Here is a 26,645-nt window from a genome sequence, read left to right on the forward strand (position 1 = left end):
TCATTCTCAAATCCGAATCCAGAATATAAGAGAGCCAGATAATTGTATCAAAAAACCCCTTTAGCTGCCACTCTACCATTTTTTCTTTCTGCAAAAAAAAAAAATTGGTGGTAGTATAGTCATCTATGATGGCTAGTTCAAGTGATGTCTTCCTAAAGAGAGTATAACATCACCTATTTCAAGATTGCAAACCTTACTGAGTTTAAAGTTTCAGTACAAAAGTAAGTCTACTTCCTACCTTATGCTAGATAAAACCTGTGTAGGAACTTGTTTGATTTACATCCATTATTTACATAGATGTGAGAAATACCAAAACTATCACCATTTACACTGAATTTTGTCACATGGCCTACAATCTAAGTTTAAATCATTTTGACTCTGTGGTTTTTCAAACAACTACACAAGTGAAAAGGAGCTTTAGTTTAGTACGAGTAAAAGCTGCAAATAGCCAATATTAGCTTTAAGTGGCAACCACCGAATTTGATTTGTACTGGCTGTTTTATATTTACGAACATATTACGGAGTAATTTATAAGTGTAGTGTATATATGGAATCATTCTATGGAACCACTGTGTTGAAACTTTCACAAAGTATCAAATGTGTAACAGGCAATTATGCCACTAAATACTATCAACTAATTATATTTCTTAATGAAAAATGTTTCTTTTATGCATCATACCCATTTCTCTATATCATCTGATTTTGGGAGTTTAACTTACATTAGTCAGTTTGCCAGGACAGAATCTAATTCAGGAGTAAAAATGTAAGTGAAAGTATATAGTGTTTACCATTTGAGATTTAATCATGCCACCAAAGTTCAGTTTCAAATAGAAACCTTTATTTGCATTATTATCCACATTCAAATAAAACAAATTAAAACAATATAAACATCCCAAATTAAACCCTTTGAGTTTAAAATGCCAGGGCCCACGGGAGGCTTTGTGTGATGTAAAGATCAATTGTACAAGTCAAATAAATGTAAACTAATTCCATAATTAATTTTAAATATGCCTTTCTCCTGATTACAAAAATTGCTCTCATTTGGAAGGTTTCAACATTGTGACATTTAATAGCAGTCTGCTATTAAATTGTCTATGCTAGTTTGTGCAACATTCAAATGGTTTCATCTGAAAAAGGTTTTACTAAAGTAAAAGCACAAATAAAAAAGTTGAGAGATAGTAGCTAAATTGGTTAACCAAACACAAAGAATAAACAGGAAAAAAATGAATGCACCCTGGCAAACCAATTGGATAAGAACGGGGTTGGTACAATGACAATTTTAAAAGACATCAGTACGTTCTAATCCTTTTGTGATAATAAACCATCCAAATGCTGTACAATCAGCACTGCAGCTACTAAATATACTGCCACTTGCAGGATGCTTGTTAAAGGAGAGTTATTTGTAGTTTAGGATTGAAATGAGGGGTCCTTTGAGCTCTCTGAGTTTAGTCATGTTCTTGCAGACATTTCATTACCCAAGCAAGGTAATATCATCAGGGCAAGTGATGACGACATTTCAGGTGCTTAGCAACTAGCTCACATTTATGACTGGCGGCAATATCCTGTGGTCATGTGACCAGAGTGTGCAACTTTTTTGCCAGTTTCCAGCAGTCTTTCCTAGTTTCTGCCCCGTTCTTATGATTGTGTGATTCACTTTGCAACTGCATGATTCATATTTATAACCCTGTGATTAGATTAACTACTGCCATAAAATTGGGTCAGATCACTTGTTGGTCTCAACTTATGATAATCATGACTTGAGACCAAACTTCCAGCCCTAATTGGGGCTGAAAGTTGATACTTTGAATTAAAGAGTACTTAAGACTGTTTTTCTTAGCAACTCAAAATGAAGTTTTTGAAAAGTATGATTTGGTTTTTTTACTTAATAAAATTAAATTTGAAATTGTTGGAATCAAAAAAACAATAGGGAAAAGAATCTGTGGACAACAAAAACTACCGGATTTTAGAAATACTCAGGAGTACTCAGATTCAGGAATAACTAATCTGAAAATATAATTATTATGAAACCAGAATTGAAAAAGGAGGAAACAGAAATTGTGTCAGATGAAAGACCAAATTTTACAAAGTAACTAAACTTACAGCTGTTACCAGAATCTCAAGCCTTGTAAAAGTTGAAATTTTACCAACTGGTCCAACTTCATAGGAAGAGTTCTCATATTACTCAGAATGCTTCCCAGGATATCAGGACACCCCTTTTCAAGCTTGAAACTAATTTGGAATTCAGAGTTTTGCACACATCTGCTTTTTAGCTTTTTACCATGAAGTTGCACTTTGCACTTAAAATGGCTCCTAAAAAGCTTAGGTTTTTTACTGTAATAACATCCACAACACGACAAGCCTCAGTTTAGAGGCACCTTGAATGCCCAGAAGTTGTGATATGAATGTGCGCAACATGTTTCCTCAATTATTGACTATTAGTATGTTGTTTTAATATGTGATGCCACGTGGAGTTTCATCTAAATTATGCTTTAAATAGTTTCTATTACAATTTAAACATTAAATATAATTCATCAATTTACAGATTAACTGATACTTCAGAAAAATAAAAGGGTCAGGAAGCTTCTGGTCATTTGCAAGGAAAATATGCCCATCAGAACACACATAACTCTGGATTCAAACTCAAATATTTAAAAGACAATTTTAAGAAAATGAAATACAATCACTGGATGAATTATATAAAAAGGCAATAAGTTCAGTGTGTGCTCAAAATAACAGCAGCCTTGGAGTAGAGGGAGCAAAGTAATTGTATCTCTCAGAATAAAATTGCAAAGCTTCTGCAAAAATTAAAATAAATTTCCAATACAAATCAAATACTGTAATGAAAATCACCAGTTTACATATTCGGGAAGAACTAATTTGAAAATGTAATAGGAATAATGAAACTACGCACTACACTGCTTCAGACATTTTAATCTACCTTTTGAAATAGTTCATTCTGAATCACTACAGTTATTTTCCTGGAAAAAAGACAATACACAGACTTTCATTTATTTGCCATAAATGGAAAGAAAAACTATGGCATTTCTAGCCTTAAATTGTAGATAATGATATGAAGGGTAATGCATAAAAATAAATTTATTTGTTGCCCATATTGCAATAAGATGTAATATAATTAATTGCCGTTCATAAAAGATTCTGGGTAAGTTACACAAGAGATTTGGCCTCCAGATGACAGAAGACATTTAATACACACAAAAACATGTTCTGAGTAACACTGAAGTTCTTTAAAAGTTAGCCAAGTGGCCTGGAGCAGAGGCTCTTTTGTTGAAAAAGCAGATATTAAAAATTCAACAAACTGTTAACAGCTAAAATGAGCCTTTTTGTCATCAAATTGCTCTCTATTAAAAAAAGTAACAAAGTGCACACTTAAGGTATAGAGAAAAATTTAAGACCACTAAAATATGCCCAAAATATCTTAAAAGGCCAGTACATAATATTCTAAATAAATTGTCAGAAACCAAGAGACAACAAGGGCTACAATTACCCAGCTCCAAAAACCATTTAAATAATAATAATTAAAAAAATCCTATTTGGACAACTCTAACTAAATTGAGTTTACAGAAATTATCTTTTGTTAAATAGCTTCACAAACTCTGCAAAAATGAGTTAGTGACCTACAAAAAGTCATATATTTATCATACAACATCTTAAGATATTTACAAACATATTCACAAATAGTTTTGTTTCCAACTTTTTGGAGTTTTGTGTGAAGTTCAGGAGCCGTGATTATTGCTTATTACCATGATTAGAAACACAGTATGTAACAGCAATTCAGAATGATCTTAAAAGGGGGAAAGGTCCATCCAATCATTCTTAACCATATTGCATTTCCATATACCATTTTGTAAAGTGCACACACCTGCACATCAGGGTGGAGATCACTGTCACGTATCTCCCTGAAACCTTTTGGCATCAAAATCATGATGTGGATTCTAATGATGGGCATGAGCTGAAATACGCACATCCAAATTCCAACATATGGGAGCAACCTTAACAGCAGCATGACGGTTGAGTGCTTTGTTCCATGATTATATCAAGGCCAAGAGCTACATTCTGTCAGAGGCTCTTACTGTGTAATTAAAGATCATTACCAAGATTTTTCCAGGCACTTTGGTCTGCCTGTGGTTATGGGCTTTGAATAGCTCCCGTAAACAGAATTAGTCTACAAACTATATGCCCATCACACCTACTCAAGAGTTGTCGCCATGTTCCAATTGTAGAATGCCAAAAGTAGTATTTGACCTTTTTATAACATTATACAGTGATGTTTTGATTCTATTGATCACATCCAAACTTCATAACTTATAAAGTCACTTGGAGATCTTCATGGAAAGGGAGTGGTTCTCCCCCCTCCCCCACCATAAGGCTACATGTTTAACGTGACACTTCTCTGTAATATAGTTCACCAACATCTATGGCATCAGCCTGTTAGGGGATCCTGGCAGGGTATGTCAGCAGTATTTCTGCAGAAAAGAACAACAGAAAAATATAAGGGAAACAAACACTAGAATATAGTGAAAATAATATTGCCATTCTATAAATTAAATATATAAACATAAATTAACTGATAATTTGAACACTACGGAATGAATTTTGGTAGAAAGAGGTCAGTTACATTTGAACTCTTATATTCCCAGAGCTATAATGGTGATGGATAGTTATTTTCCCATTACAAATACTTCATTTTGCAGAAAGCAAATGACAATCTATTGGAATAATATAGAATTGAGTTAATATAGAATAATATAGAATTGATAATGTGTGGGAAAAGAGGAAATATACAAGAAAAAGACCAAGCACGTCAAGTAGTACATCTAATTTATGAATCAGGTCTGAAAATACTGAGACTATCTACTTTAAAAGTAGTCCCAAAGATACCTTTTTAAAAAGGCAACAGGACGTTCTTGGCTTTTTTCATCTGAAAATGTTTTGCTTCAGTTCAGTTGAATGAGAAACAAAATGTTTTCAAAGGAGAAAAACCAAAGTAAGGCCAGTTTCCTTTTGGAAAAAGCATCTTTGGGCCAACCATGAGAATCTTCACAGATTTCTACTTTAAGGTAGTTAAAGGAGCTGATCATGGTTGGTGATCTGTAGAAATTGAATGCCACTTACTTGCTCAGGACCCATGGCCATTCCTGACATAGGCATAGAATTGATATTCATTTGGGCCATGTGGCTTCCACTACTGTTCATGTGCATCATATTGTAACTTGCAGGATTCCCTGGGTGGCTGAACTGCTGCTGTGGAAAAGAACTGTGGGACAAAAGAATACAATATATATACCACTGTATATGTGTGTGTGTATATGTATGTCTATATATATATATATATATATATATAACGATTGATTATTCACTGTGGTGACTGCTCGGTTTGGCTGAAGCAGAGTTGATCCGGCCAGGATGAAGCACTCCCTTTTGCCTTTCCGTGCCCAGACGCTGGGTGTTTGGGAGGTAGCGTGTGGGAGTCACCACAGAAAAGTGGTTTATTCCCTCTTCATGTGCCCAGAGAAAGGAAAATGCTCTCTAGGCTGCCCAGAGCAAAGGGAGCGTTTCTTTTCTCTGGGTGATGGCAGACGTTTATTTCCTCTCCAAGTGCCCAGAGAAAGGAAAATGCTTTGTTCGCTCTGGACTGTCAAAGCCTCCTTAAGCACCACCGAAAGGCTCCTCTGGCAGCCCAGAAATGGCAGGGATTAAAGGGGAAGTGGCCTTAAAAATATAAAAAACCAAAAGTATCAAAGCTACTGCCTTCTGAAAAGAGTTTGTACAGCAATTAATCAATGGCAGAATCAGTAGAATGAAACATTTTACTATTTGAAGAGCAAAGGTCACATAAATTCTTAATTTGACCTGTAATCTGCTTTTCTTACAAGCAATTCTTTCTTTTGCTATAGTGCCTGTTACATTAAATAGACCACATGGTTTATACAGCCTCTCTACCAGTGGTGAAATCCAAATTTTACTACCAGTTCTCTGCGTGGGCATGGTGGGTATGGCTTGGTGGGCATGGCAGGGGATACTGCAAAATCTCCATTCTCACCCCACTGAGGAGCCAGCCAGAGGTGATATTTGCTAGTTCTCTGAATTAGAAACATAGAAACATAGAAGTCTGACGGCAGAAAAAGACCTCATGGTCCATTATTATTCAAAATTTCCACCACTGGTTCTCCAGAACCTGTCAGAACTTGCTGGATTTCACCCCTGCTCTCTCTACCATGCAGAGAGCAGTATATTCAAGGAAATGAATTGGAGCATGTTTTTCAGAAAGTTCCATTTGTTTAAAGCTATTTTCAGTTTTAAGGATCTGCTGACAGTTGATACATCAAGCTAAAATCTGAAGCAAAAGTAAGGAAAGAGGAAAGGCTTCGTCCTGTTTGCCCTGTTACTGAAAACCTGCATTGGTGCTGTCCTTGCCATTCTGAAAATGCTAGGATTTTTCTCTCACCTGCTCCTTGCAATGCTTCCTGAAGGCCATCCCTTCATCTCTGGCGTTGGGTACATTGGGGAAGCCTGGGGATGTGGCAATATGGAATTTTGCGAAGGTCCAACTCGTTGAGCCATCATGGCATTAGGAGGACTTGATACCCTGCTAAAGGCAGGATCAGGTTGCTGGCTCATTCCTTGAAAAGGACATAAATAACAGCTTGGTTATTATTTCTAATTCAATTAAAAAAAATTAAAGAAAGGAATGCTTTATGATGCCTTTATCAACATTGATCTCTGGTAGTAATTAGTTCAGCATATAGTTCACAAGATGGATTGTAGAAAGGATTTCCTGTATTTGTGTTTAGTTTCACTCATTTTTAACAATATAAAACTAGCTACTGAACTGCAGACATTGTTCTACTGGTATGTATGTATGTATATACATACATATGTTTGCTCATTGTGCTATTGATAAGTCAGGTCTGTATTGATTCCACAATGTATTATTATTCCTTAGTAAGTAAAAGATTTGCAACAAAATGCAAACAATATTGCTTCTATCAGAACTTACAGAAAATGGATTTCAAAATTTCTCTTCGTGTGCTTTACTCAAATAGTCACTAAATAAAGTACCTAGCAGTATAGTAGAAGAAAACATTATTTTGAAGAGCCATAGCATTCAATATGACTGCATCTTTAGTGTTAAAAAGTTATTTCACCCTTTTCTGTAATAGATTTTGATATTAACCAAACTGATGTACTTTCTTCAAATTCACATGTTGCAAATAGATATGAATATAGAAGATATATTCAACTAGTATATTTATGTAGTTGCTAGAAGTAAAAAAAATGAGTTGATGGTACATAATCAATCAATCAATCAATGCAATCAGAGTAACTAATTTGAACTCATTCTGAAAAATTTAAATTGCTGAAACAAAAGAGAAATAATTTGAATCTAGGAAACCAAAGCAACAAATTTAAGATACATGTATGCTCTTGAACCATTTCACTGGCAGAAGAGAAAAATTTAGAGCAATTAAGAAATGAATGAGCAGTAACTGAAATCAAAGCCCTGCAATCAACATAATTGCAAAGTGAATTAAATGTAACGATAAATGCCATCTAATCTTAAACCTCTCTCCTTGACAATTCTATTTTAGATCATTTGAAAATTACCATTCTCCTTCCTGCTTATATTTATTTATATTAAGCTTTCATCCTTAAGATCACAGGTACTTCATTTATGCCAACATTTAGGTCCAGAAGAAAGAGGAAGAAAGCAGAATCAGTGAAATGAGTACCATAATTTGAAGTGTACGGAAACTGTTGGGGTGGGACAGGAGCCATCAGAGATCCTGTAACAGCACCATCGATGTTTCCTGAGGCTGTCACATTTGGGGGAGGACTGAAGGCTGGAGATTGTTGCTGTTGCTGCTGCATCATCATGGCCATTCTTTGTTGTCTGAGATGATGACTTATTAACTCCCTGTTGCGTTGTGCCACCATCTGAGCATTAAGGAAGCCTTGCTGTTAACACCAAAACAAGGAAGCAGGGAATAAGCCATTCACCATAAAAATACTTAATCTGTTATCATTTTAATAACTTAAAATTCCAGTAGAAGATGTATATCAATGGTGTCAAACTTTATTTCATTGAGGGGCACATCTGGGTTGTGTTTGACCTTGGGGGGCTGGAGTGGGCATGGCCAGCTCAACATTATTATGCATTATCTAACAAAACATTGGGCACTATCTACAAAATGAAATTCAATGGTGAAAAAAGTAAGGTTCTATATTTAGGCAAGAGAAACAAAGTGCACAGGTACAATGTACAGTATGTGGTACCTTGCTCAACAGTAGTAACTAAGAGGGACTTTAGGATCCTAGTGAACAACCATTTAAATATGAGCCAGCAGTGTGCAGCAGCTGCCAAAAAAGCCAACACAATTCTAGGCTGCATTAACAAAGGAATAGAATGAAGATCATGTGAAGTGTTAATATCACTTTATGAGGCCTTGGTAAGGCCACCCTTGGAATACTGCATTCAGTTTTGGTTGCCACAATGCAAAAAGGATGTTGAGACTGTAGAAAGAGTGCAGAGAAGAGCAACAAAGATGATTAGGGGACTGGAGGCTTAAACATATGAAGAATGGCTGCAGAACCTGGGTTTAATAACAACAAAGACTAGGGGAAACATGTTAGCAGTGTTCTAATATCTCAGGGGTTGCCACAAAGAAGAGAGAGTCAAAACTACTCTCGAAAGCTCCTGAGGGCAGAACAAGAAGCAATGGGTGGAAATTAATCAAGGAGAGAAGCAACTTAGAACTAAGGAGAAATTTCCTGACAGTTAGAACAATTAATCAGTGGGACAGCTTGCCTCCAGAAGTTGTGAATGCTCCAACACTGGAAGCTTTAAAGAAATTTTAACTATTTGTCTAAAGCGGCATAGGGTTTCCTAACCTAAGCAGGGGGATGGACTAGAAGACTACCAAGGTCCCTTCCAACTCTGTTATTTTATTCATAGAAACATAGAAACATAGAAGTTTGACGGCAGAAAAAGACCTCATGGTCCATCTAGTCTGCCCTTATACTATTTTCTGTATTTTATCTTAGGATGGATATATGTTTATCCCAGGCATGTTTAAATTCAGTTACTGTGGATTTATCTACCACATCTGCTGGAAGTTTGTTCCAAGGATCTACTACTCTTTCAGTAAAATAATATTTTCTCATGTTGCTTTTGATCTTTCCCCCAACTAACTTCAGATTGTGTCCCCTTGTTCTTGTGTTCACTTTCCTATTAAAAACACTTCCCTCCTGGACCTTATTTAACCCTTTAATATATTTAAATGTAATATATTCTGTTCTATCACAGAGCCCAAGCCCTCTGCCAGCGAAAATGGGATCCCAAGTTCTGTTTTCGGCTGTGATGGCCTCCTGAAATTATCTGCCAGTGAAAATGGAGCATGGGGCAGGCATACAAATCCAATTAATATTATTATTATTATTATTATTATTATTATTATTATTATTATTATTATTATTATTATTATTATTATTGGGGGCAGTGTGCAGTCCTCTGAGCTCTGTTTATGCTGGCAGAGGCCCTGTGGGCCAGTCCTTCATTATTTCAGGACAGTCCCATGGGTCAGGTCTAAGCACCCCTCAGGCTGGATCCAGCCCCCAGCCCTTCAGTTTGACCCCTGATTCTACAGTAAAAACACATTATCAAGACCTAGTATACAGTATTTCCAACTCATTGTCTGTCTGCTCTATTTATGCAGCCAAAATCACACAATCCATGCAGAAGAAAGCAGTATTAGGCTAGCACAACCTCTGGACAGAATAATCTGAAATAATAGATGATCTTCTGGAAAATCCGGGATTGGACCCTTGACTGACAAATCGAACCATCTTTGAGTAGTGTCTCTCTTCCATGTTGTTATAAACCAGGAGTGTCAAGCTCAATTTCATTGTTTGAGCTTGGATTGTGAGGGGACCTGGTCGGGAGGGGGCATGGCTGGGAAGGCATAGCCAGCTTGACATCACATGTCGGGCTCCCGAGTTCCGTTTTCAGACCCTCCTGCAACCCTCTTCCAGCGAAAAGGTTGCACATAGTCCTCCCAAGCTCTGTTTTGACCGGCAGAGGCAGAGGATGGTCCTTCTTTGTTTCCAGGTGGCCCTGCAGACCAGATCTAAGCACTCCGTGGTTCCGATGCAGCCCCCAGACCTTGAGTTTGATACCCGTTATAAACTAAAAACAAAATAAAGTAAACATGCCTACGTAAGCACTATGACTCACTTGTGATCCCATCTGGGGAGGTAGAACAGGTCTCATCACTGATGCACCACCAGGATTGGTATTTTCCATTTTAATATCGAGCGTTTGACGAGTCTGATTCAAAAACTTAAGAAAAAGGAAGCAATATATTATAAAAAATAAAACCTTTATAAAAATGTATCACACATGTAGTCCTTGAATTATGATCGATTTTGTTCAGCAACCAAAATTATGTTGCTACTGAATGAAGCAACTTATCACTGTGCTCAAAATTGCCATTGCAATGCCTCTATGCACTAATGATTGTGATTTTGCCTCCTGGCAACTGGTTTGCACTTACTACCAATTGCCAAACCCTCTGCTAGTGAATGGAGGTTTGCTCTCTGCTTATATATAGTAGCTTGCCCTGCCAGTATTTGGTGAGGTGTGGTTTTCTCCTTAGTAGTTCCTTGATTAGAGTATTGCTTACTGCTAGAATGTTTGTCTAGTGTTAATTATTGCATGTCTGGGAGTAGGCTGCTGGAAGGCCTTTTGGTTTCTTTCTTAGCTTTTTTTATGGTTCATTTTGACAATCCTTTGTCATCCACTTTCAAGATGTCTCCCCTATTGAGTATGTCAAGGATTATACCATCCTAGGTAATATTCTATTTAAGGTAAAAAGGTTGTGAGTATGCAAAGCAGTCATACTGCTGAGTCATGGTGACTAAGCTGCAACCTGATTGGCCTAGAGTAGTATAAGAAGCAATGCACCTTTGCAGTGGGTGTGGTTGTAATCAACATCCTCTGCAGCAGCCAGATACACAAGGAATACACTATCAAGCAGATTAATACAGCAATGAAGATTGAATCATTATTATGGGTATTAAACTTTCCAATAGGAGGGGGGAAATGTTACATTTTGGCACCATCCTGCTTTTTCAGAACACATTACCTGCTGTCCTTGAAGCCTCTGCTGGAGTTGCATACGGAGCTGCTTTGGTGCATTGGTTCGTGGTCTCATGACATTTGCTCTGGGATGCATGGCTTGCATTGGAAAATTGTTCTGCTGGTTCATCTGATTCATCATCGAGTTAAAGGCTGCCTGCTGGCCCTGCATGCTGCCACTAAAACTACCGGGCATTCCTGCTCCTGGCCCATGGTAGGGTTGTCCATATATTGGAGGCTTCTGGTCAATCATGACTGCAGAATCTTGGCCATGAAATGCTTCATGTTTGGATTCCAAAGCTTGTCCCTTCAAAAGAATAGGGAACTTAGTTCATTGTCTGCAATAATATATTACATATATTAATAGATACATGGTGAACAATATTATTGTGTGTGTGTGTGTGTGTGTGTGGCAGAGAGAAAGAATATACCTGGAGATAATGGCTATTGGTGGAAGGGCATAACTTGCCAGCTCTTCTGGCACTTTTATGACAATTATTAGGTAATCTTCTAACACAATCTTTAAAAACTCATTCTTTAGCTCCACTGACTCCTTCCATTCAAAATTATATTAATTTTTGGCAATCTGGCATCATTCATTTAGATCAGTAATTAGTAAAATGGTATAGCATCACATTTGCTAATATAGAAAAATTATGTGCATACCTAATTACAATTATGTACAATAAATAATGGAACATTGCAGCAAGTATTAGGAACAGAATAATTCTAGATGAAAAAAATATATTAAATGGAGTGTTTTTATCACTATGTTTGTTCCAGGTTTTATTTGTGGCACTACAGTATCTTATGCAGTGTTTTGTATCATGTGTTATCAATAGCTTAATTAACCTTTTCCTTTTAATGTATACTTAGAACTGGGGAAAAATTCCCACTGAGCAACAATGAAGTGAACTTGAACCTTGCTCAGTTTGGGGAGAAGGTGAGGGATAAGAGGTCTAGACAATCTAAAATAAATTCTCATAGAAGAATCTGTAAGTATAATAGAGCAGGGGGAAAAACTGTAATAGAACTAATCCAGTAGCATCCTTATAGTTTACAATATATTCAGCTAGCTGAAAAAATAAAGAGTTTAAGAAGATAATTTACTTACTTGGTTTACAAGATCAGGAATTCCTAAGGCTCTGTCAATTTCTTCAAGGCTGGTAACATCAGTATTGCTCAGCAATGCATGCAACTGATCTAGTAGAGCTCTTTCATCACTTTGCCCATCTACATTTGGAGTATTATATAACAGGTCATCCAAGGAATTTCTAACTAACTGCCTAGGAAAGACAAACGTTGAAAATGAGCAGGATCTTATATGTTGAAAGCAAGAACTTTTCTGCTAAGATGAATTCTGAAGAGTCCTTGGGAAACATCTAAGATGAAGAGAGTAAAGATTTTAGTACCAACATACAAGAATTTGTCATCCCGAATCTGAAAAAAAGGTCTCTCTAAAACCAACTCATTGATTCAAGCATAAGCAGTATACTGTGAATGTATGTAAAATTGGCATATCCAGTTGTCCCACTGAATCACATTTCAGATTCTTTTTCATGGAAGGTATGGGAGATGAAAGCAAAAGAAAGCAAGGATAAACCATTTCTGTAATTTTATTTATTTATTTAAAACACTTATTTGGTTTCTTATCTCATATATGGGAGACTTTACATCATTAAAATTCTGCAGTATTAAAAATGTTCTAACCCTGTCCATTCCTACCCTGAAGCAGCAGCAAGCACAACCATACCAGGCCAACCACTTGATCAATTTCATGGCAATCTGGAGTCTTAGGCCCACCAAAAGTACCATGTCTTCAGAGCCTTTTGGAAATTATCTTAGGGGATTAATTTATCTTGAATAAAATGATATTTTAGGAGGAGGGAGCCACCACAGAGAAGGCCCTTCTCCTATTTCCTACTAGATCTACTACCCTATAACATAACATACCTGGCCTTCTGGCTTTGGTGGGCAGAGTAAATGTAACTGGTCAGAGGCAGCCCTTCAAATAACCTGGCCCCAATCCATCTTACCAAGAAAACCATCTAGTTACATAGATAGACTTATATATCCATCTAGATATATAAAATAAAACGATTGATCATATAAGACCAGATGATGGATCCCTCAGCTCAGATGGCACTATAAAGGAAAAGCTGAAAGTCTTTCAGAGTATTAATTGTGTGTATGATGAGACTAGATAAAAGCTTTCTAGATATCTAGTTGCTGATGTCAATATACAGGAAAGAAAATCTGAAGTGGCAAAGATAAAATTACAGTTGGAACATGAAAGGTTAAAAATGCATGAATTTGGGAAAACTCAGGCAGCTGAAGGAAGAAATTAACTACCCAATTAGGCATCAGTCAATTAAACACTGGCCTATTAGGCATTAGCAAATTGAAATGAACTGGAACGGGATACTTTTCACCAGAAAACTATACCTTTTTTCTACCAGAACAAAAACAACAATGAACAAATGGCATGACTTTCATACTCAGTAAAGATATAGTAAAGAGAATACAATCCAGTCAATGACCAAATAATATTAATTAGACTTCACAGACAGCCTTTCATAGAATTGATCAAATTCCAAACATTGATGCAGAAGAGGTGGTTACAGTCAAAGTCAATCTGAAATTAATAGAACATATAAGCAATATTTTATGTTTTTTAGTTTGACCAAAATATTTTTCTTAGTTGACTGTGACCAAACAATAAAATAATCATCTAACTAGTAATTATTACCTGTCTTGCAAACCTTGAGCTGCTTGTTCCATGGAGACGATGCTGTCGGGCCATACGTTTGGCTGATTAGATGGTCCTGGATGTGCATAAGGATTTCCTCCCATTCCTACATTGATCTCATTTGACCCTATTAAAAAAGGAAACAAAATACATATTTTTTGTATTGCAAGAAATACTGAACAACAATTTTTCAATGTTAAAAATAGCACTATAGTGATTAATAAATACTAATTGAATGGTATATTCCTTTGAGCATGGAACAGTACAAGACTGATTATTATGGCAGAATGTTTCATGCACAAACTGATTTAGATCTGAATTGTAACAAGTCTCAAAGTCTTATCCAAACAGAAATGAGTAGGGTCATTCTTTGTCAAGTGGACCAGGTATCCACTTGACTGATTTTTGCAGCCTTATTTGAAAAGAAACCATCACAAAAACAACATGTTCTTTCTAATGAAATAAAAATGAAGATGATTGAAGATGAGAAAACAGAAAGCTGTTTCATCACCTTCAATCATCTTCATTAGAAAAAACACTTTTTTTCTATCACACTGTTTTCTCACCTTCAATCATCTTCATTTTTATATCATTAGAAAGAGCGTGTTTTTTCCCTATCATATATGTTGTTTTTGTGATGGTTTCTTTTCAAAATAAGGCTTCAATTTCACCCAGTCCACTTGACAAAGAATGACCCAGTAATAAGGTCCATACTAAAGTATAAAAATATGTATGTGCCAATTAATAACTGGGAAAAAATATAAAAAGGAAAAAAACAGAAGGGGGCTTTAGATCTTGTGCCCAAGATCTGAAATACAGTGGTACCTCATGATACGAACGCCCCGCCATACAAACAACCCGAGATACGAACCCGGGGTTCAGAATTTTTTTGCCTCTTCTTACGAACGTTTTCCGTCTTACGAACCCACTGCCACCGCCGAGAAGCCCTGCCGCCCGGCCTGTCGCTTTTTGAAAACAGCCAGGGGGCTTCTCAGCGTCCTCCTGAACCCGAATGCCAAACCCAAACTTCCGGGTTTGGCGTTCGGGAGGACGCTGAGAAGCCCCCCGGCTGTTTCAAAAGACGACAGCAGGGCGGCGGGGCTTCTCAGCGGCCTCCCGAACGCCGAACCCCGGAAGTTCGGCAAAAGTTCAGGTTCGGGAGGCTGCTGAGAAGCCCCGCCGCCCGGCTGTCACCTTTTAAACACAGCCGGGGGGCTTCTCAGCGTCCTCCTGAACCCGAACGGCAAACCCGATCTTCCGGGTTCGGCGTTCGGGAGGCCACTGAGAAGCCCCCCGGCTGTTTCAAAAGGTGACAACTGGGTGGCGGGGCTTCTCGGCGGCCTCCCAAATGCCGAATCCAGAAGTTCGGGCAAAAGTTCGGGTTCGGGAGGCCGCTGAGAAGCCCCCGCTGCCCGGCTGTCGTCTCCCCCCAGCACTTTGCCCAGGACAACAGGCAGGGCAAAGCAGCGTGGGGCAAAGGGAGGCTGAAAACCGCCGGCGGCTTCAGCTTTCCATTGCTCCACGTCGCTTCGCCCTGCCTGTCATCCTGGCTCAAGCGGGCGGCGGCAGACCGGCCTTTGTGTTTTTGGCTGGGGGGGAGCAGGAGGACCTTCCTAACTCCCTCCCCCCCATGCTTCGCCCAGGATGACAGGCAAGGCGAAGTGGCGTAGAGGAAAGGGAGGCTCAAGCCAATGGCAGCCGCAGACCTCCGATGTGTTTTCAGCTGGGGGGAGGTGGAGCAGGAGGACCTTCCTGACTCCCCTCTCCCCAGCGCTTCACCCAGGATGACATGCATGGCAAAGGGGTGGGGAGGATCGGGAGGCTCAAGCCTCCTTCGGTGGTGGGCGGCCTGCTTCCGGGTTTCTGAGTTTTGGGCTTGCACGCATTAATCACTTTTCCATTGATTCCTATGGGAAACAATGTTTCATCTTACGAACTTTTCACCTTACGAACCTCCTCCCGGCACCAATTAAGTTCGTAAGACAAGGTATTACTGTACTAAGGTTTCAATACATAACAATTGTAATCACTCACTCATATGGATCATTTCCTGTTGGAGCATTGATCTGGTGCCAGGAATACTATTTGACCGCATGGGCAAACCAGGCATGGATCCTCCCATGGAAGACCGGGCAAGAGAACTGCAGTCTGACCCAGTCCTTGCCATTGAACCAGAAGCTGTAGGCTCCATCCTGTTCAGTTTTGAATTTTGCAGATTCCAATCACTTGCCGAATGCTGATTCCCTGGAACATTTCTGTTGCATATCCCTAGAAGAATTAACATATTTAAAGGCATTTTACTTTCGTTACTGAAAAATACGGAATACAATTTAATTATAGCAGTTACAGCAATTATAGCATTTCTGCTCCTCCACATACAGTGATCCCTCGTTTTTTCACGGGGATGCCTTCCAAGACCACCTGCGAAAAATGAATTTCCACAAAATAGAGAAAAGATATTTTTGTATGTTTTTAACGAGTATTTGGACTTTTAAAACCCTCCCTGTATTGTTAACAACCCGCTGCTGCTGACCGCTGAGAGAGAGACCCGGCTTCTCTCAGCTACCACGCGGGCTGAAGGAAGCCGCCGCTGCAGTTACACACACACACACAAACCGTCCTTGCCCCGCGTTCTTTTCCCTTTGAAAAAAAAAGTAGCGAATCCGCGAAAGATGAACCGCGAAGTAGCGAGGGATTACTGTATTCAGATTATAATTCTACATCAAAACTGAAAGTATATTAAGGTATTTCCCACCCACCCAACCAGATATATGCTGGAACTACAATTTACTGAAAAATCAGATTTGAGAAAGACTTCTGCCTCTGGATTCCAGCTGTACTACCGATAACAACATATTAAAATCAGGAAACTCTTGTATAGAAAAGTTTTGTGAGATATGCAGAGATTTCCTCCAGAAAAGATGAACTTCTTAAAAGTGGGGGGGGGGGGGGGGGGGTGGCATTTCAACTATCCTAAACTGTGATTCTTAGCTGTAGTTGTTTAAAATGCAACACAAGAGCTTCAAACCTATGGAATCCATCTTTCATAAATGATTTTCTATTTTACTTTTTTATTCACTCTGCAAATATGCATCAAATGTTCTGGGTATTAAAGTAAAGAAGAGGCATGTCAATCATTTGTGATTTCAAACTTCAAAATTTGCAAATCAGACCAACCTACTGTTTACAATACTTGTTTGTTGGAGGATTGCAAATCATCTTTTGATCATACAGATAAGGTTTATTAAAATTTTGGAGTCCTAATGAAGGTAAAGAAGGGAATTAGAAACAAACCTATATTGGCTCCAAAATTTTCTTGGTTTTCTATCATCCTTGGTCTCTCAGCCATCATATTTTGCTTCTGTAACAATGAATACGAACTAGCACTTCTCATTGATGAGACAGAATCCACCGATAAAGGACTATCTAAAGATATGGCTCTGTTGAAAGGAGGATGGGTAATTTGCCTAGAGTGGGGACTTCTGACACCTATTGAAAAATTTAAATAGAATTATAAACACATCATCTGTAAAAATATTATCTTTATGTGTATTCAATTATTATTACTATTAAATAAATTATTAAAGAACTGTAGTGAAATGATCCAGAACACTATTATAATCCAATGTGAAATTAAATTAATATAATATTTCTCCTTCGCTGTACACTTTGTATTAACTATATCTTCTGCAGCTACATGTTCAATTCTATAAACATCAAGTAAATGCAATGCAATATACCAAAAAGGCAAAAACATAACAATAAAAATGATTTTACTTATTTATTAACATAAACTATTTTGTGAAATAAAATCAGAACACAAATAATTCCTTACCCATTGTTGTATTTCCTTGGCATAGAGGTAGCTTATTTCCCATACTAACTCCATTTGTAGGTATAGGATTATGGCAAAAATCTGAACTATTTAGATCACCCAAAATTGCATCTAAATTATCCACCAAATTGCCACTTATCTGCAAAACATTTTAAATAATGAATTTATTTTTAAAAAAATTCTAGGATGGATTTTATAAGGTAATATAGACTCAAAACATTTGTTTCTGAGACTTAGCATTAACTTCTAAATCAACAAAAACCAATGGACCAAACAAACACAGAGTACATTTTTGTCTAGGAAGAATAAAAACAACTATTCAGTAAGCCCATACACATAGCCCATTTAAAGGATAACTTAGAAAAAAAGAAAACTGATTGCTTAGTAGTTCATCCTTTCATTTATTTAACCTAATGGAATAATTTTAAAATATTTATTACAATAGTCACTTTTTAAAAATATTAACTAAGTTCTTTAAATCTTATAGGTGGAATCTACTTAAAAGAAGTATTCCAGCTTTACTCCTATAGAAAGGAATGCCTCTTTAGGATCGATCTTTCCTGGAACTAGCCATGTAAAAATCTAAAGGGGAGAAAAGGACAATTGCTATTATATAACTGAGTTAAGAACAATGTAAGACAACTTCCTCCAGAGTTTTACTTGTTCGTGGACTGTTGTCCTTTTCGAATAAGTTTGTGGAATGAAATTATTCAAATATATTTAGCATATTTCAAATATTCTTTAAATGGAAATTCTGCTTAACACATACTCTACCTCTTCTGTGGGTTCTGTCTTTATTTTCATCTCCTTTTCATTACTTGATGTAGATATGGCCGAATTACAACACTGTCCCATCTTCGTATCCAGAGTCTCAATTTTAGGTTTAATGTCTTTTAAGAGTGTCTCTTTCCCATCATCTTTATCGAGCAAGTACCTAAGCAGGGCATGATTCTCTTTCTTTTTTGGACTCATTTGTTCCTGTTTCACTACATCTCCACAGGAAACTGTGTTAGTATCATGAAATGGATCTTTACCGGTAGCTTCGGCTGTGATTTTTGCTACTTCTGCTGGAGAATTACCATTTCGTAGCAACTTATGCAAAATCTTGTGCTTCTCTTGCATATTTGATGAAGAAACGCCTCCCGATGTAGAAGATGAAACACCAGATGAAGGACTGGTAGCATTGTTAGAGGATTCTTTGCAGCTGGAGTCCAAGGGTGAATTTGAAAGTGTTGGGTGTCCTCTCTCCTCTGAGGAGCATGTTAGCAATTGAAGAAGCTTTTTGTGTCCTTTGCTTTCAGGTGGTCCTCTCTGATCAGCACCTTCAAGGCTCTCCTCTTTGCAGTCTTTATTACTATTTGACTCCCTGCTGTTTGACTGGCACATAGAGCTCTCCACTTGATTCTGTTCACAAAACATGCCAGGGGGGCTTTTGGAATCCTGGCTCCCCATTTTGCTTTGGGGAGGGACATTCATATTTGGAGAACTGTCCAGTTTAGGGCCTGGTGAGGAAAGAGTGGATAGGAGAGTTGTTCCAACTCCCTCACTAATGGCCTGAAGAGCACTAAGTGAACTGCTTGAAAAGTTGTTGCTGCTTGAATTGCTGACCGGTCCCATTGGAGAGTGTACGCCTATAAAAACAATTCACAATTTATTTATTTATAGTTCATAAATATTGAAAAAGGAGCAAAACTACACTGCTCAAAAAAATAAAGGGAACACTTAAACAACACAATATAACTCGGAGTCCTCGGAGAGGGGCAGAATATAAATCCAATTAATAAATAAATAACTCCAAGTAAATCAAACTTCTGTGAAATCAAACTGTCCACTTAGGAAGCAACATTGATTGACAATCAATTTCACATGCTGTTCTGCACATTCAACTTTGTACAGAACAAAGTATTCAATGAGAATATTTCATTCATTCAGATCTAGGATGTGTTATTTGAGTGATCCCTTTATTTTTTTGAGCAGTATATTTTCTATCCAGTGTTTCTCACAACAGAGTAATTATATAATTAATCTGACTAAAGTGAGTCAAGGTTTATGTTTCAGTATATTTCAGGGGATATTTTTAAAGACCAGGTTATAAATCCAAATAAAAACATGAATCATCTGTAAATCCATGGATATTTTATATTGAAATGAAATATTACATAGAAAACCACCTTTACCTGGTATGGGAGAAAACTGGTGTGAATTCACTTTTGGACTCCCACGATTCCTAGGTGACATCATTATGTTCGGTTGACTGGCATTCAAGCTCGGGCTGCCATGTGGTGGACTATTGATATTTAATCCATAATTACTTTGATAAGGAAAAGGCTGCATTCCTTGCCCAGAGTTCATTGATCCCATATTTCCTGGACCTCCATACCTAGCACCACTCATCTGCCCCATTATGTTAGGATCTCCCATGGCATAGTTTCTGTTTTGAAGAGGTACATTTTGCCCAGGCATCATATTCATAACGCCACTACATGAATTGGTGCTCATAGTTGTAGAAGCCCTTATGTTCTGTCCCATTATATTGGGATTTGGTCGATATCCATTTTGTTCTCTGAAAAGTTGAACAAAGGAATACAATAAAATCAAAATCCACTTTTTAATCATATTACATTAAATAGACAGACTTCCACAACATTGACTAGTTCCTTTCCTGTCCTTTTAAAAAATGAAAATTAATTAAATGATTATAATCATTAAAATGCTTGGAGAGGCGGTTCTGTGAATAGAATGATACTGCCTACAGCAAAGAGGTTGTTACTAGTTACTATTTGGTGCAAAAGATAATGGATTGTTTCTCAGAATTATTTATTTGTTAATCTGCTTAATTAAAAAAATTATTAAGAAAGTATAACCGAAAAGGACAATTATATGAGTATTGATTCAATAAAAACTAATTGCAATTAAAACATCATTAACGTGATTAATGTTTTTAAATTGAGAAAGATCTACTGCCCATTCAACTTGAGCACCTGCCTGCCTCACTGGCTTTCACAGGGTGTCCAGGGGGAAAGCATTTTGAAATTCCCTGATATTTCCCTGTAATTTGTGATCTAGTTAAGGTGCGGTCATAGATAAACAGCTAAGCCATGGAGAAATATTGGTAGCTGAGGAAGCAAGTTGTTGCCACAGTTATGCTCATTTTTGCTTGACTCTGCCAGGCAGCACTATCTATTTTTTTTTTTACATGATTTTTCTCTGACTTTAAATATTTTAATTTAGTTTGTTTTCTTCCCCTGATTTATTCCATTTTGTTCATGAATTCCCTAATAATTCCATGATATTTCCTGAACCGCCAATTTCCCTGATAATTCCCCGATTTCCCTGTTTTCCAGGTTTGCTGGACACCCTGCTTTCACTGCCTATGTCCTTCTGTCAGCCTTACTTGCCAGTCTGCTTGCCAGGTCAGTCATGTGAGGATTCACCTAATGACCCATGTAGTCCTCCGATTACAGCAACAGCCAGAACGGCTAGGATTGCCCTCACTAAGCAATGCAGGCATATGATCTCATGCTGTATGACTGCATCACTTATTGATGGAAATTCCAGTCCCAATTGCCATTGGTATTGAAGCTCGGGGGAAACGCCTGAAAACTCATCTCACAAAGTAAAGGCCAAGTAAGATACCCAGGGGAAGAAAGCAAAAAGGATGCCACCATCAAAAGAAATGGTATCTGGTATATAGTGTGGGATCATACAAGGATGCTGGTTGCGAGCAGCCTGAACCTCTCAACGTCCTATTGAAGGCAGTGTTTGCCCGGGGCGTGTGGACTAGGTAGGCGGTGAGCTGGAGGGAACAGAGTTTTTTGCGGGGTTGCGAGAACCCTGCAAGACAGGTGACAACAATCTTATTTATTTATTTATTTATTTATTATTTAGATTTGTATGCCGCCCCTCTCCAAAGACTCGGGGCGGCTCACAACAAGATAGAACAAATCATAAATAATCCAAATAACTTTAAAATATTTAAAGATTTAAACGAACCCCATATACTAACAGACACACACACAAGCACACCATGTATAAAATTAAACATGCCCGGGGGAGGTGCTTCAATTCCCCCATTCCTGACGGCAAAGGTGGGTTTTAAGGAGTTTACGGAAGGCAGGAAGAGTAGGGGCAGTTCTAATCTCTGGGGGGAGTTGGTTCCAAAGAGCCGGTGCCGCCACAGAGAAGGCTCTTCCCCTGGGGCCCGCCAATCGACATTGTTTAGTTGACGGGACCCGGAGAAGGCCCACTCTGTGGGACCTAATCGGTCGCTGGGATTCGTGCGGCAGGAGGCGGTCTCGGAGATATTCTGGTCCAGTGCCATGAAGGGCTTTAAAGGTCATAACCAACACTTTGAATTGTGACCGGAAATTGATCGGCAGCCAATGCAGACTGCGGAGTGATGGTGAAACATGGGCATACCTAGGTAAGCCCATGACTGCTCTCGCAGCTGCATTCTGCACGATCTGAAGTTTCCGAACACTTTTCAGAGGTAGCCCCATGTAGAGAGCATTACAGTAGTCGAACCTCGAGGTGATGAGGGCATGAGCGACTGTGAGCAATGAGTCCCGGTCCAGATAGGGCCGCAACTGGTGCACCAGGCGAACCTGGGCAAACGCCCCCCTCGCCACAGCTGAAAGATGGTTCTCTAATGTGAGCTGTGGATCGAGGACGCCCAAGTTGCGGACCCTCTCTGAGGGGGTCAGTAATTCCCCCCCCCAGGGTAATGGACGGACAGATGGGATTGTCCTTGGGAGGCAAAACCCACAGCCACTCCGTCTTATCCGGGTTGAGTTTGAGTCTGTTGGCACCCATCCAGGCCCCAACAGCCTCCAGGCACCGGCACATCACTTCCACCGCTTCGTTGACTGGACATGGGGTGGAGATGTAAAGCTGGGTATCATCAGCATATTGATGATACCTCACCCCATGTCCTTGGATGATCTCACCCAGCGGTTTCATGTAGATATTAAATAGCAGGGGGGAGAGGACCAACCCCTGAGGCACCCCACAAGGGAGAGCCCTCGGAGCCGACCCACTAACACCGACTGCGACCGGCCAGAGAGGTAGGAGAACCACTGGAGAACAGTGCCTCCCACCCTCAACCCCTCCAGCCGGTGCAGAAGGATACCATGGTCGATGGTATCGAAAGCCGCTGAGAGGTCAAGGAGCACCAGGACAGAGGATAAACCCCTGTCCCGGGCCCGCCAGAGATCATCCATCAACGCGACCAAAGCAGTTTCCGTGCTGTAACCGGGCCTGAAACCCGACTGCTGGGGACCTAGATAATCGGCTTCTTCCAAGGACCGTTGGAGCTGGAGTGCCACCACCTTCTCAACAACCTTCCCCATAAAGGGAAGGTTGGAGCCTGGACGATAATTATTAAGTACAGCTGGGTCCAGGGAAGGCTTATCCTAGGAGCACTTATGCTTTTTTTAAAAATGGAGAAAGAATTGGCCACAGAGTGTAAGGAAGAGAAGGAAATAAGCACCACCAGGAGATCACGGTCCTACAACAATCCAAGATTTCCCACCTGTTTTTCCAATTCAAATCTCATCAGTTCAAATCTCACCAAGCTCAAGAACTACCTATAATCTATTTAAATGCTTTGTTGGTATGTGTCAGGCTCCAAAACCTAAGCAAGATGTAATTAGACAGTCTTCTAAGCAGTTTCCTCCTATGTTCCTCACCAGAGAGAAATATCATCAAACTAAAGCAATCACTTGCAACATAAAACATATATTCCAGGAATTGTTAAGGAAGAGTCTTCATCACCATTTTTCCCCACACACAACCTAAACTACAGTTTCATTTCAATTAGTTCTACTAAAAATCAAACCTGGATTATACTCTATGCTACAAATGACATATTACCCAAGCCAGTAATTTCAGGGAGTTCTGTTTCCAAAAAAAATCATTAAGGAAGAAAAGTAAACACCTTTTCTTCTTCATCCCTATCCTCTTGAGATTAGCTCAGCAGAACCTCAGATACTGCAGAAGCCCCATCATTTATGCTCATTTAAATAACACATAGGATTACCATTTTATTATTTTTAAGCAAAACCAGGAAGGTAATAAGTAACATTACTTATTTCACCATGGAGCGAAACTATTTCCCATAAATTCAGCTGTTAATTTTTAAAATCACGAGATATGAACAAACTCAGTTAGTTATCTATCCATATTGCTGAACTAACTACTACCTGTAGGTTACAGCCAAAGTTGTAACTCAGGGGTAGGCATTTTCAATTTTAAAAACACTTGCATGAGAGTAATCATGAGCTGTACTCTGAAATAAGATACCATCTCAGTTTTTGCCATTCAGGTAAAATGTTAAAAAGAAAATTTAGCATGATTTATTTGCTCATCTTGTTCTCCTGTCCTGGCTTCCAAAACAGAAAACCAGTCTTATTCCATGAAAACCATTATCTGAATCTGAAATAGCTACCAAGCTATAGAAACATGTCATATACTGAGGTTAATATCTCAAATTTTACACAAATAAGCATTTAATGAAGGTTTACACTTTGGAAATCCTAAAATGTAATTTACCTTTGAAGAAAGTGGGTAGAGATAAACCCATGACGGTCATTGGTAACTGGATTTCGGAATAATTTGCTTTTTGTTTGTGCTGTCACTATTGTTCCATCAGCTAAAGAGAACCGGTAGAGTGGTGTTTCAGCAATGCCTTGCATGTAAGCTGTTTAAGGAAAACCAGATTTTTATTAGAAGAGCATCTTCCTCTTCAAAATTTATGTTACACAAATAGTGGCTTACAAAGTAAGGTAGACATTTTAAAAGATCAAGTTTGATGTCTAGTAATTTTTGCCTAAAATACATACACATGAAAGACAATAACAACAACCAAAAATCTATATAGCTTCTCTGTGTGAATTTGTAATGGCAACGTATATGTCAAAAGATAAGCAAGCTAATCATTGTAATAATCATTACCTGCAGAAATAAAGACTCTCAATTGAAGGGACTGGGATTTTATTAAAGTAAACAGGAACTATTTCCCTATGCCACCTCCCAGTGATCATTTTATGAACACAAAGCATCACCTTACAGTAGTGAGAAAATTCAATGGCAGCAAGATAACAAGCAAGATCTAAAAGTGTGTCTTATACTTATCTTCCCATTAAGAGCGGTAGAAGGCTTATTGCTCTATCATGTCTGACATAATTAGACATCATTTGATACTTTTTTATATATATGAAAATCCATGCTCTATTTAAAACTTCCAAGACTGTTAGTACAGGGCACATGTTTGTTAGGATTTGCCATTGTAAACTTGTACTGTCACTTTAAATGTTACAGTTGCCACTGTAAACAATTCACTGTATTTGTTTCAAATTGGCCCCAAAAATAAATATCACCCTTTTATTTTTTTTAAATTAACCATTGGCAGCTTTCAAATTCCAGATTTTACCTTCCTGATAGTGCCGCTTGTTTGACCAGGGCTGACCTTCATTTTGGCATAAAAATCTCTGAATGCAACGGCGGATTGTATCTTCAAATCCCGGTCTCATAGACCTTAAAGAATTTGTATCTATGTTAACAAGTTTACCTGCCAAATAGAGAAAGAAATTATTGGAATTACCTTGATATATTTATACTTGATTAACTGGATGCTGTGTTAGTACAATTTGTAAAAATATACATTGCAATGTTATTAAAAAAATAAAAGCATAGAACCTTAATTGAATAAAATACTAGAAATAAGTGAAGAATATCAATAGAATAAAACTTATTCAGTTGCAATTCTGGAGAAAATATATTCCATAATTCAGGAACAATATAGAACAAACATCCCAATGACCCTTGGATGAACTAATTCATATAATCATACAGACAATGAATCAATGTAATTGTCTGTCTGACATTGACATTGAGTTCCTTCAATGAGTCCCAAACCAATCTTGGCAACTTTAAACTTCTGGACTTCAAATCCAGAAGTCTTAAAGTTGCCAAGGATGGAGACCCCTGTCCTAAACCATTTAAGGTTTGAAACAAACAATTTCAGTTCAGCCAAAAAACAATAGGCAAATACTGCAAACTGGAAGCACTACAAGAAAAAAATTATGAAATCATAATTTCTCCAGCCTTGCTTTGCGCAGAATGCAAGCAGTGAGGGCAGTTAATGGTGCCAGAGAGATGGCACATATGACATCATTGCTCTGTCATGTGCATTGGCTACCAGTTTGCTTCTGTGTATAATTTAAGATGGTGGTAGTCACCTTTAAAGCCTTATTTGACTTGAGCCAGGTTACTCATATGCCCATCTCACTGTGATTGTCTCAATCTAATCCAGCAACTTCTCCATACTGTTGCCCGAGAGGTACATGCTTAACAGGGCCTTGAAAAAAATGTCTTTTTTGCCCTCTGAAACACTATCTTTTGTAGGTTGACCCGCACCCTCATTGCTGCTTTAGGTTTTTGGGCAAGATTTCAGAAGTGGTTTACCATTGCCTCGTTCCTAAGCACTGGGCCAACAACACCCAATTAGCTCTGTACCTAAGATAGGACTAAAATGCATAGTCTCCTGTTTTCTAACTATTATTAAGTTTTGTACCTTATGATTCTTGACAAACTTATCATTTCTTTTATGTACACTGAGAATATATGCACCAAGACAAATTTTGGCCAATAAAAATTCTATTCTATTCTATTCTCCTATCCCATCCTATCCTATCCTATCCTATTCTAACTGATGGCCCAACCCATACACCAAATTAGCTCTCATTTTATTTTTATGTTTTCTTATTTTAGCAATTGCATTTTTTATTTAAAGTTGTGTGCCACCCAAAGTCATGTATGTCAGATGGGCAACCATATAAATTGAATAAATTCATAAATAAATAATATGCTTGAGGGCATTTAGTAATACAAACCATGTTATTCCTACA

The 26,645-nt window shown here is 38.2% G+C and overlaps 1 protein-coding gene across 2 annotated transcripts in view; it reads right to left on the reverse strand.

The window, feature by feature from the left end:
• Nucleotides 1-816: 816 nt before the first annotated feature.
• The window catches only part of NCOA3 (nuclear receptor coactivator 3), a 114,903-nt gene continuing 89,074 nt past the window's right edge, over nucleotides 817-26,645 (reverse strand). For both annotated transcript variants that reach the window (XM_070744661.1, XM_070744660.1), the window contains exons 9-23: nucleotides 25,169-25,306; nucleotides 24,289-24,436; nucleotides 19,917-20,302; nucleotides 18,514-19,370; nucleotides 17,740-17,878; nucleotides 17,199-17,393; nucleotides 15,939-16,172; nucleotides 13,905-14,031; nucleotides 12,270-12,441; nucleotides 11,163-11,462; nucleotides 10,253-10,357; nucleotides 7,752-7,977; nucleotides 6,467-6,641; nucleotides 5,134-5,275; nucleotides 817-4,484 (exon numbers count right to left, since the gene is read on the reverse strand). In XM_070744661.1, the coding sequence (XP_070600762.1) occupies nucleotides 4,473-4,484; nucleotides 5,134-5,275; nucleotides 6,467-6,641; nucleotides 7,752-7,977; nucleotides 10,253-10,357; nucleotides 11,163-11,462; nucleotides 12,270-12,441; nucleotides 13,905-14,031; nucleotides 15,939-16,172; nucleotides 17,199-17,393; nucleotides 17,740-17,878; nucleotides 18,514-19,370; nucleotides 19,917-20,302; nucleotides 24,289-24,436; nucleotides 25,169-25,306 (3,356 nt within the window). In that variant the 3' untranslated portion in view covers nucleotides 817-4,472. The remainder of the gene's footprint in view (nucleotides 4,485-5,133; nucleotides 5,276-6,466; nucleotides 6,642-7,751; nucleotides 7,978-10,252; nucleotides 10,358-11,162; nucleotides 11,463-12,269; nucleotides 12,442-13,904; nucleotides 14,032-15,938; nucleotides 16,173-17,198; nucleotides 17,394-17,739; nucleotides 17,879-18,513; nucleotides 19,371-19,916; nucleotides 20,303-24,288; nucleotides 24,437-25,168; nucleotides 25,307-26,645) is intronic.

This window comes from Erythrolamprus reginae, chromosome 3 (assembly GCF_031021105.1).
Source record: "Erythrolamprus reginae isolate rEryReg1 chromosome 3, rEryReg1.hap1, whole genome shotgun sequence".
In the NCBI taxonomy this organism is placed as follows: Eukaryota; Metazoa; Chordata; class Lepidosauria; order Squamata; family Dipsadidae; genus Erythrolamprus; species Erythrolamprus reginae.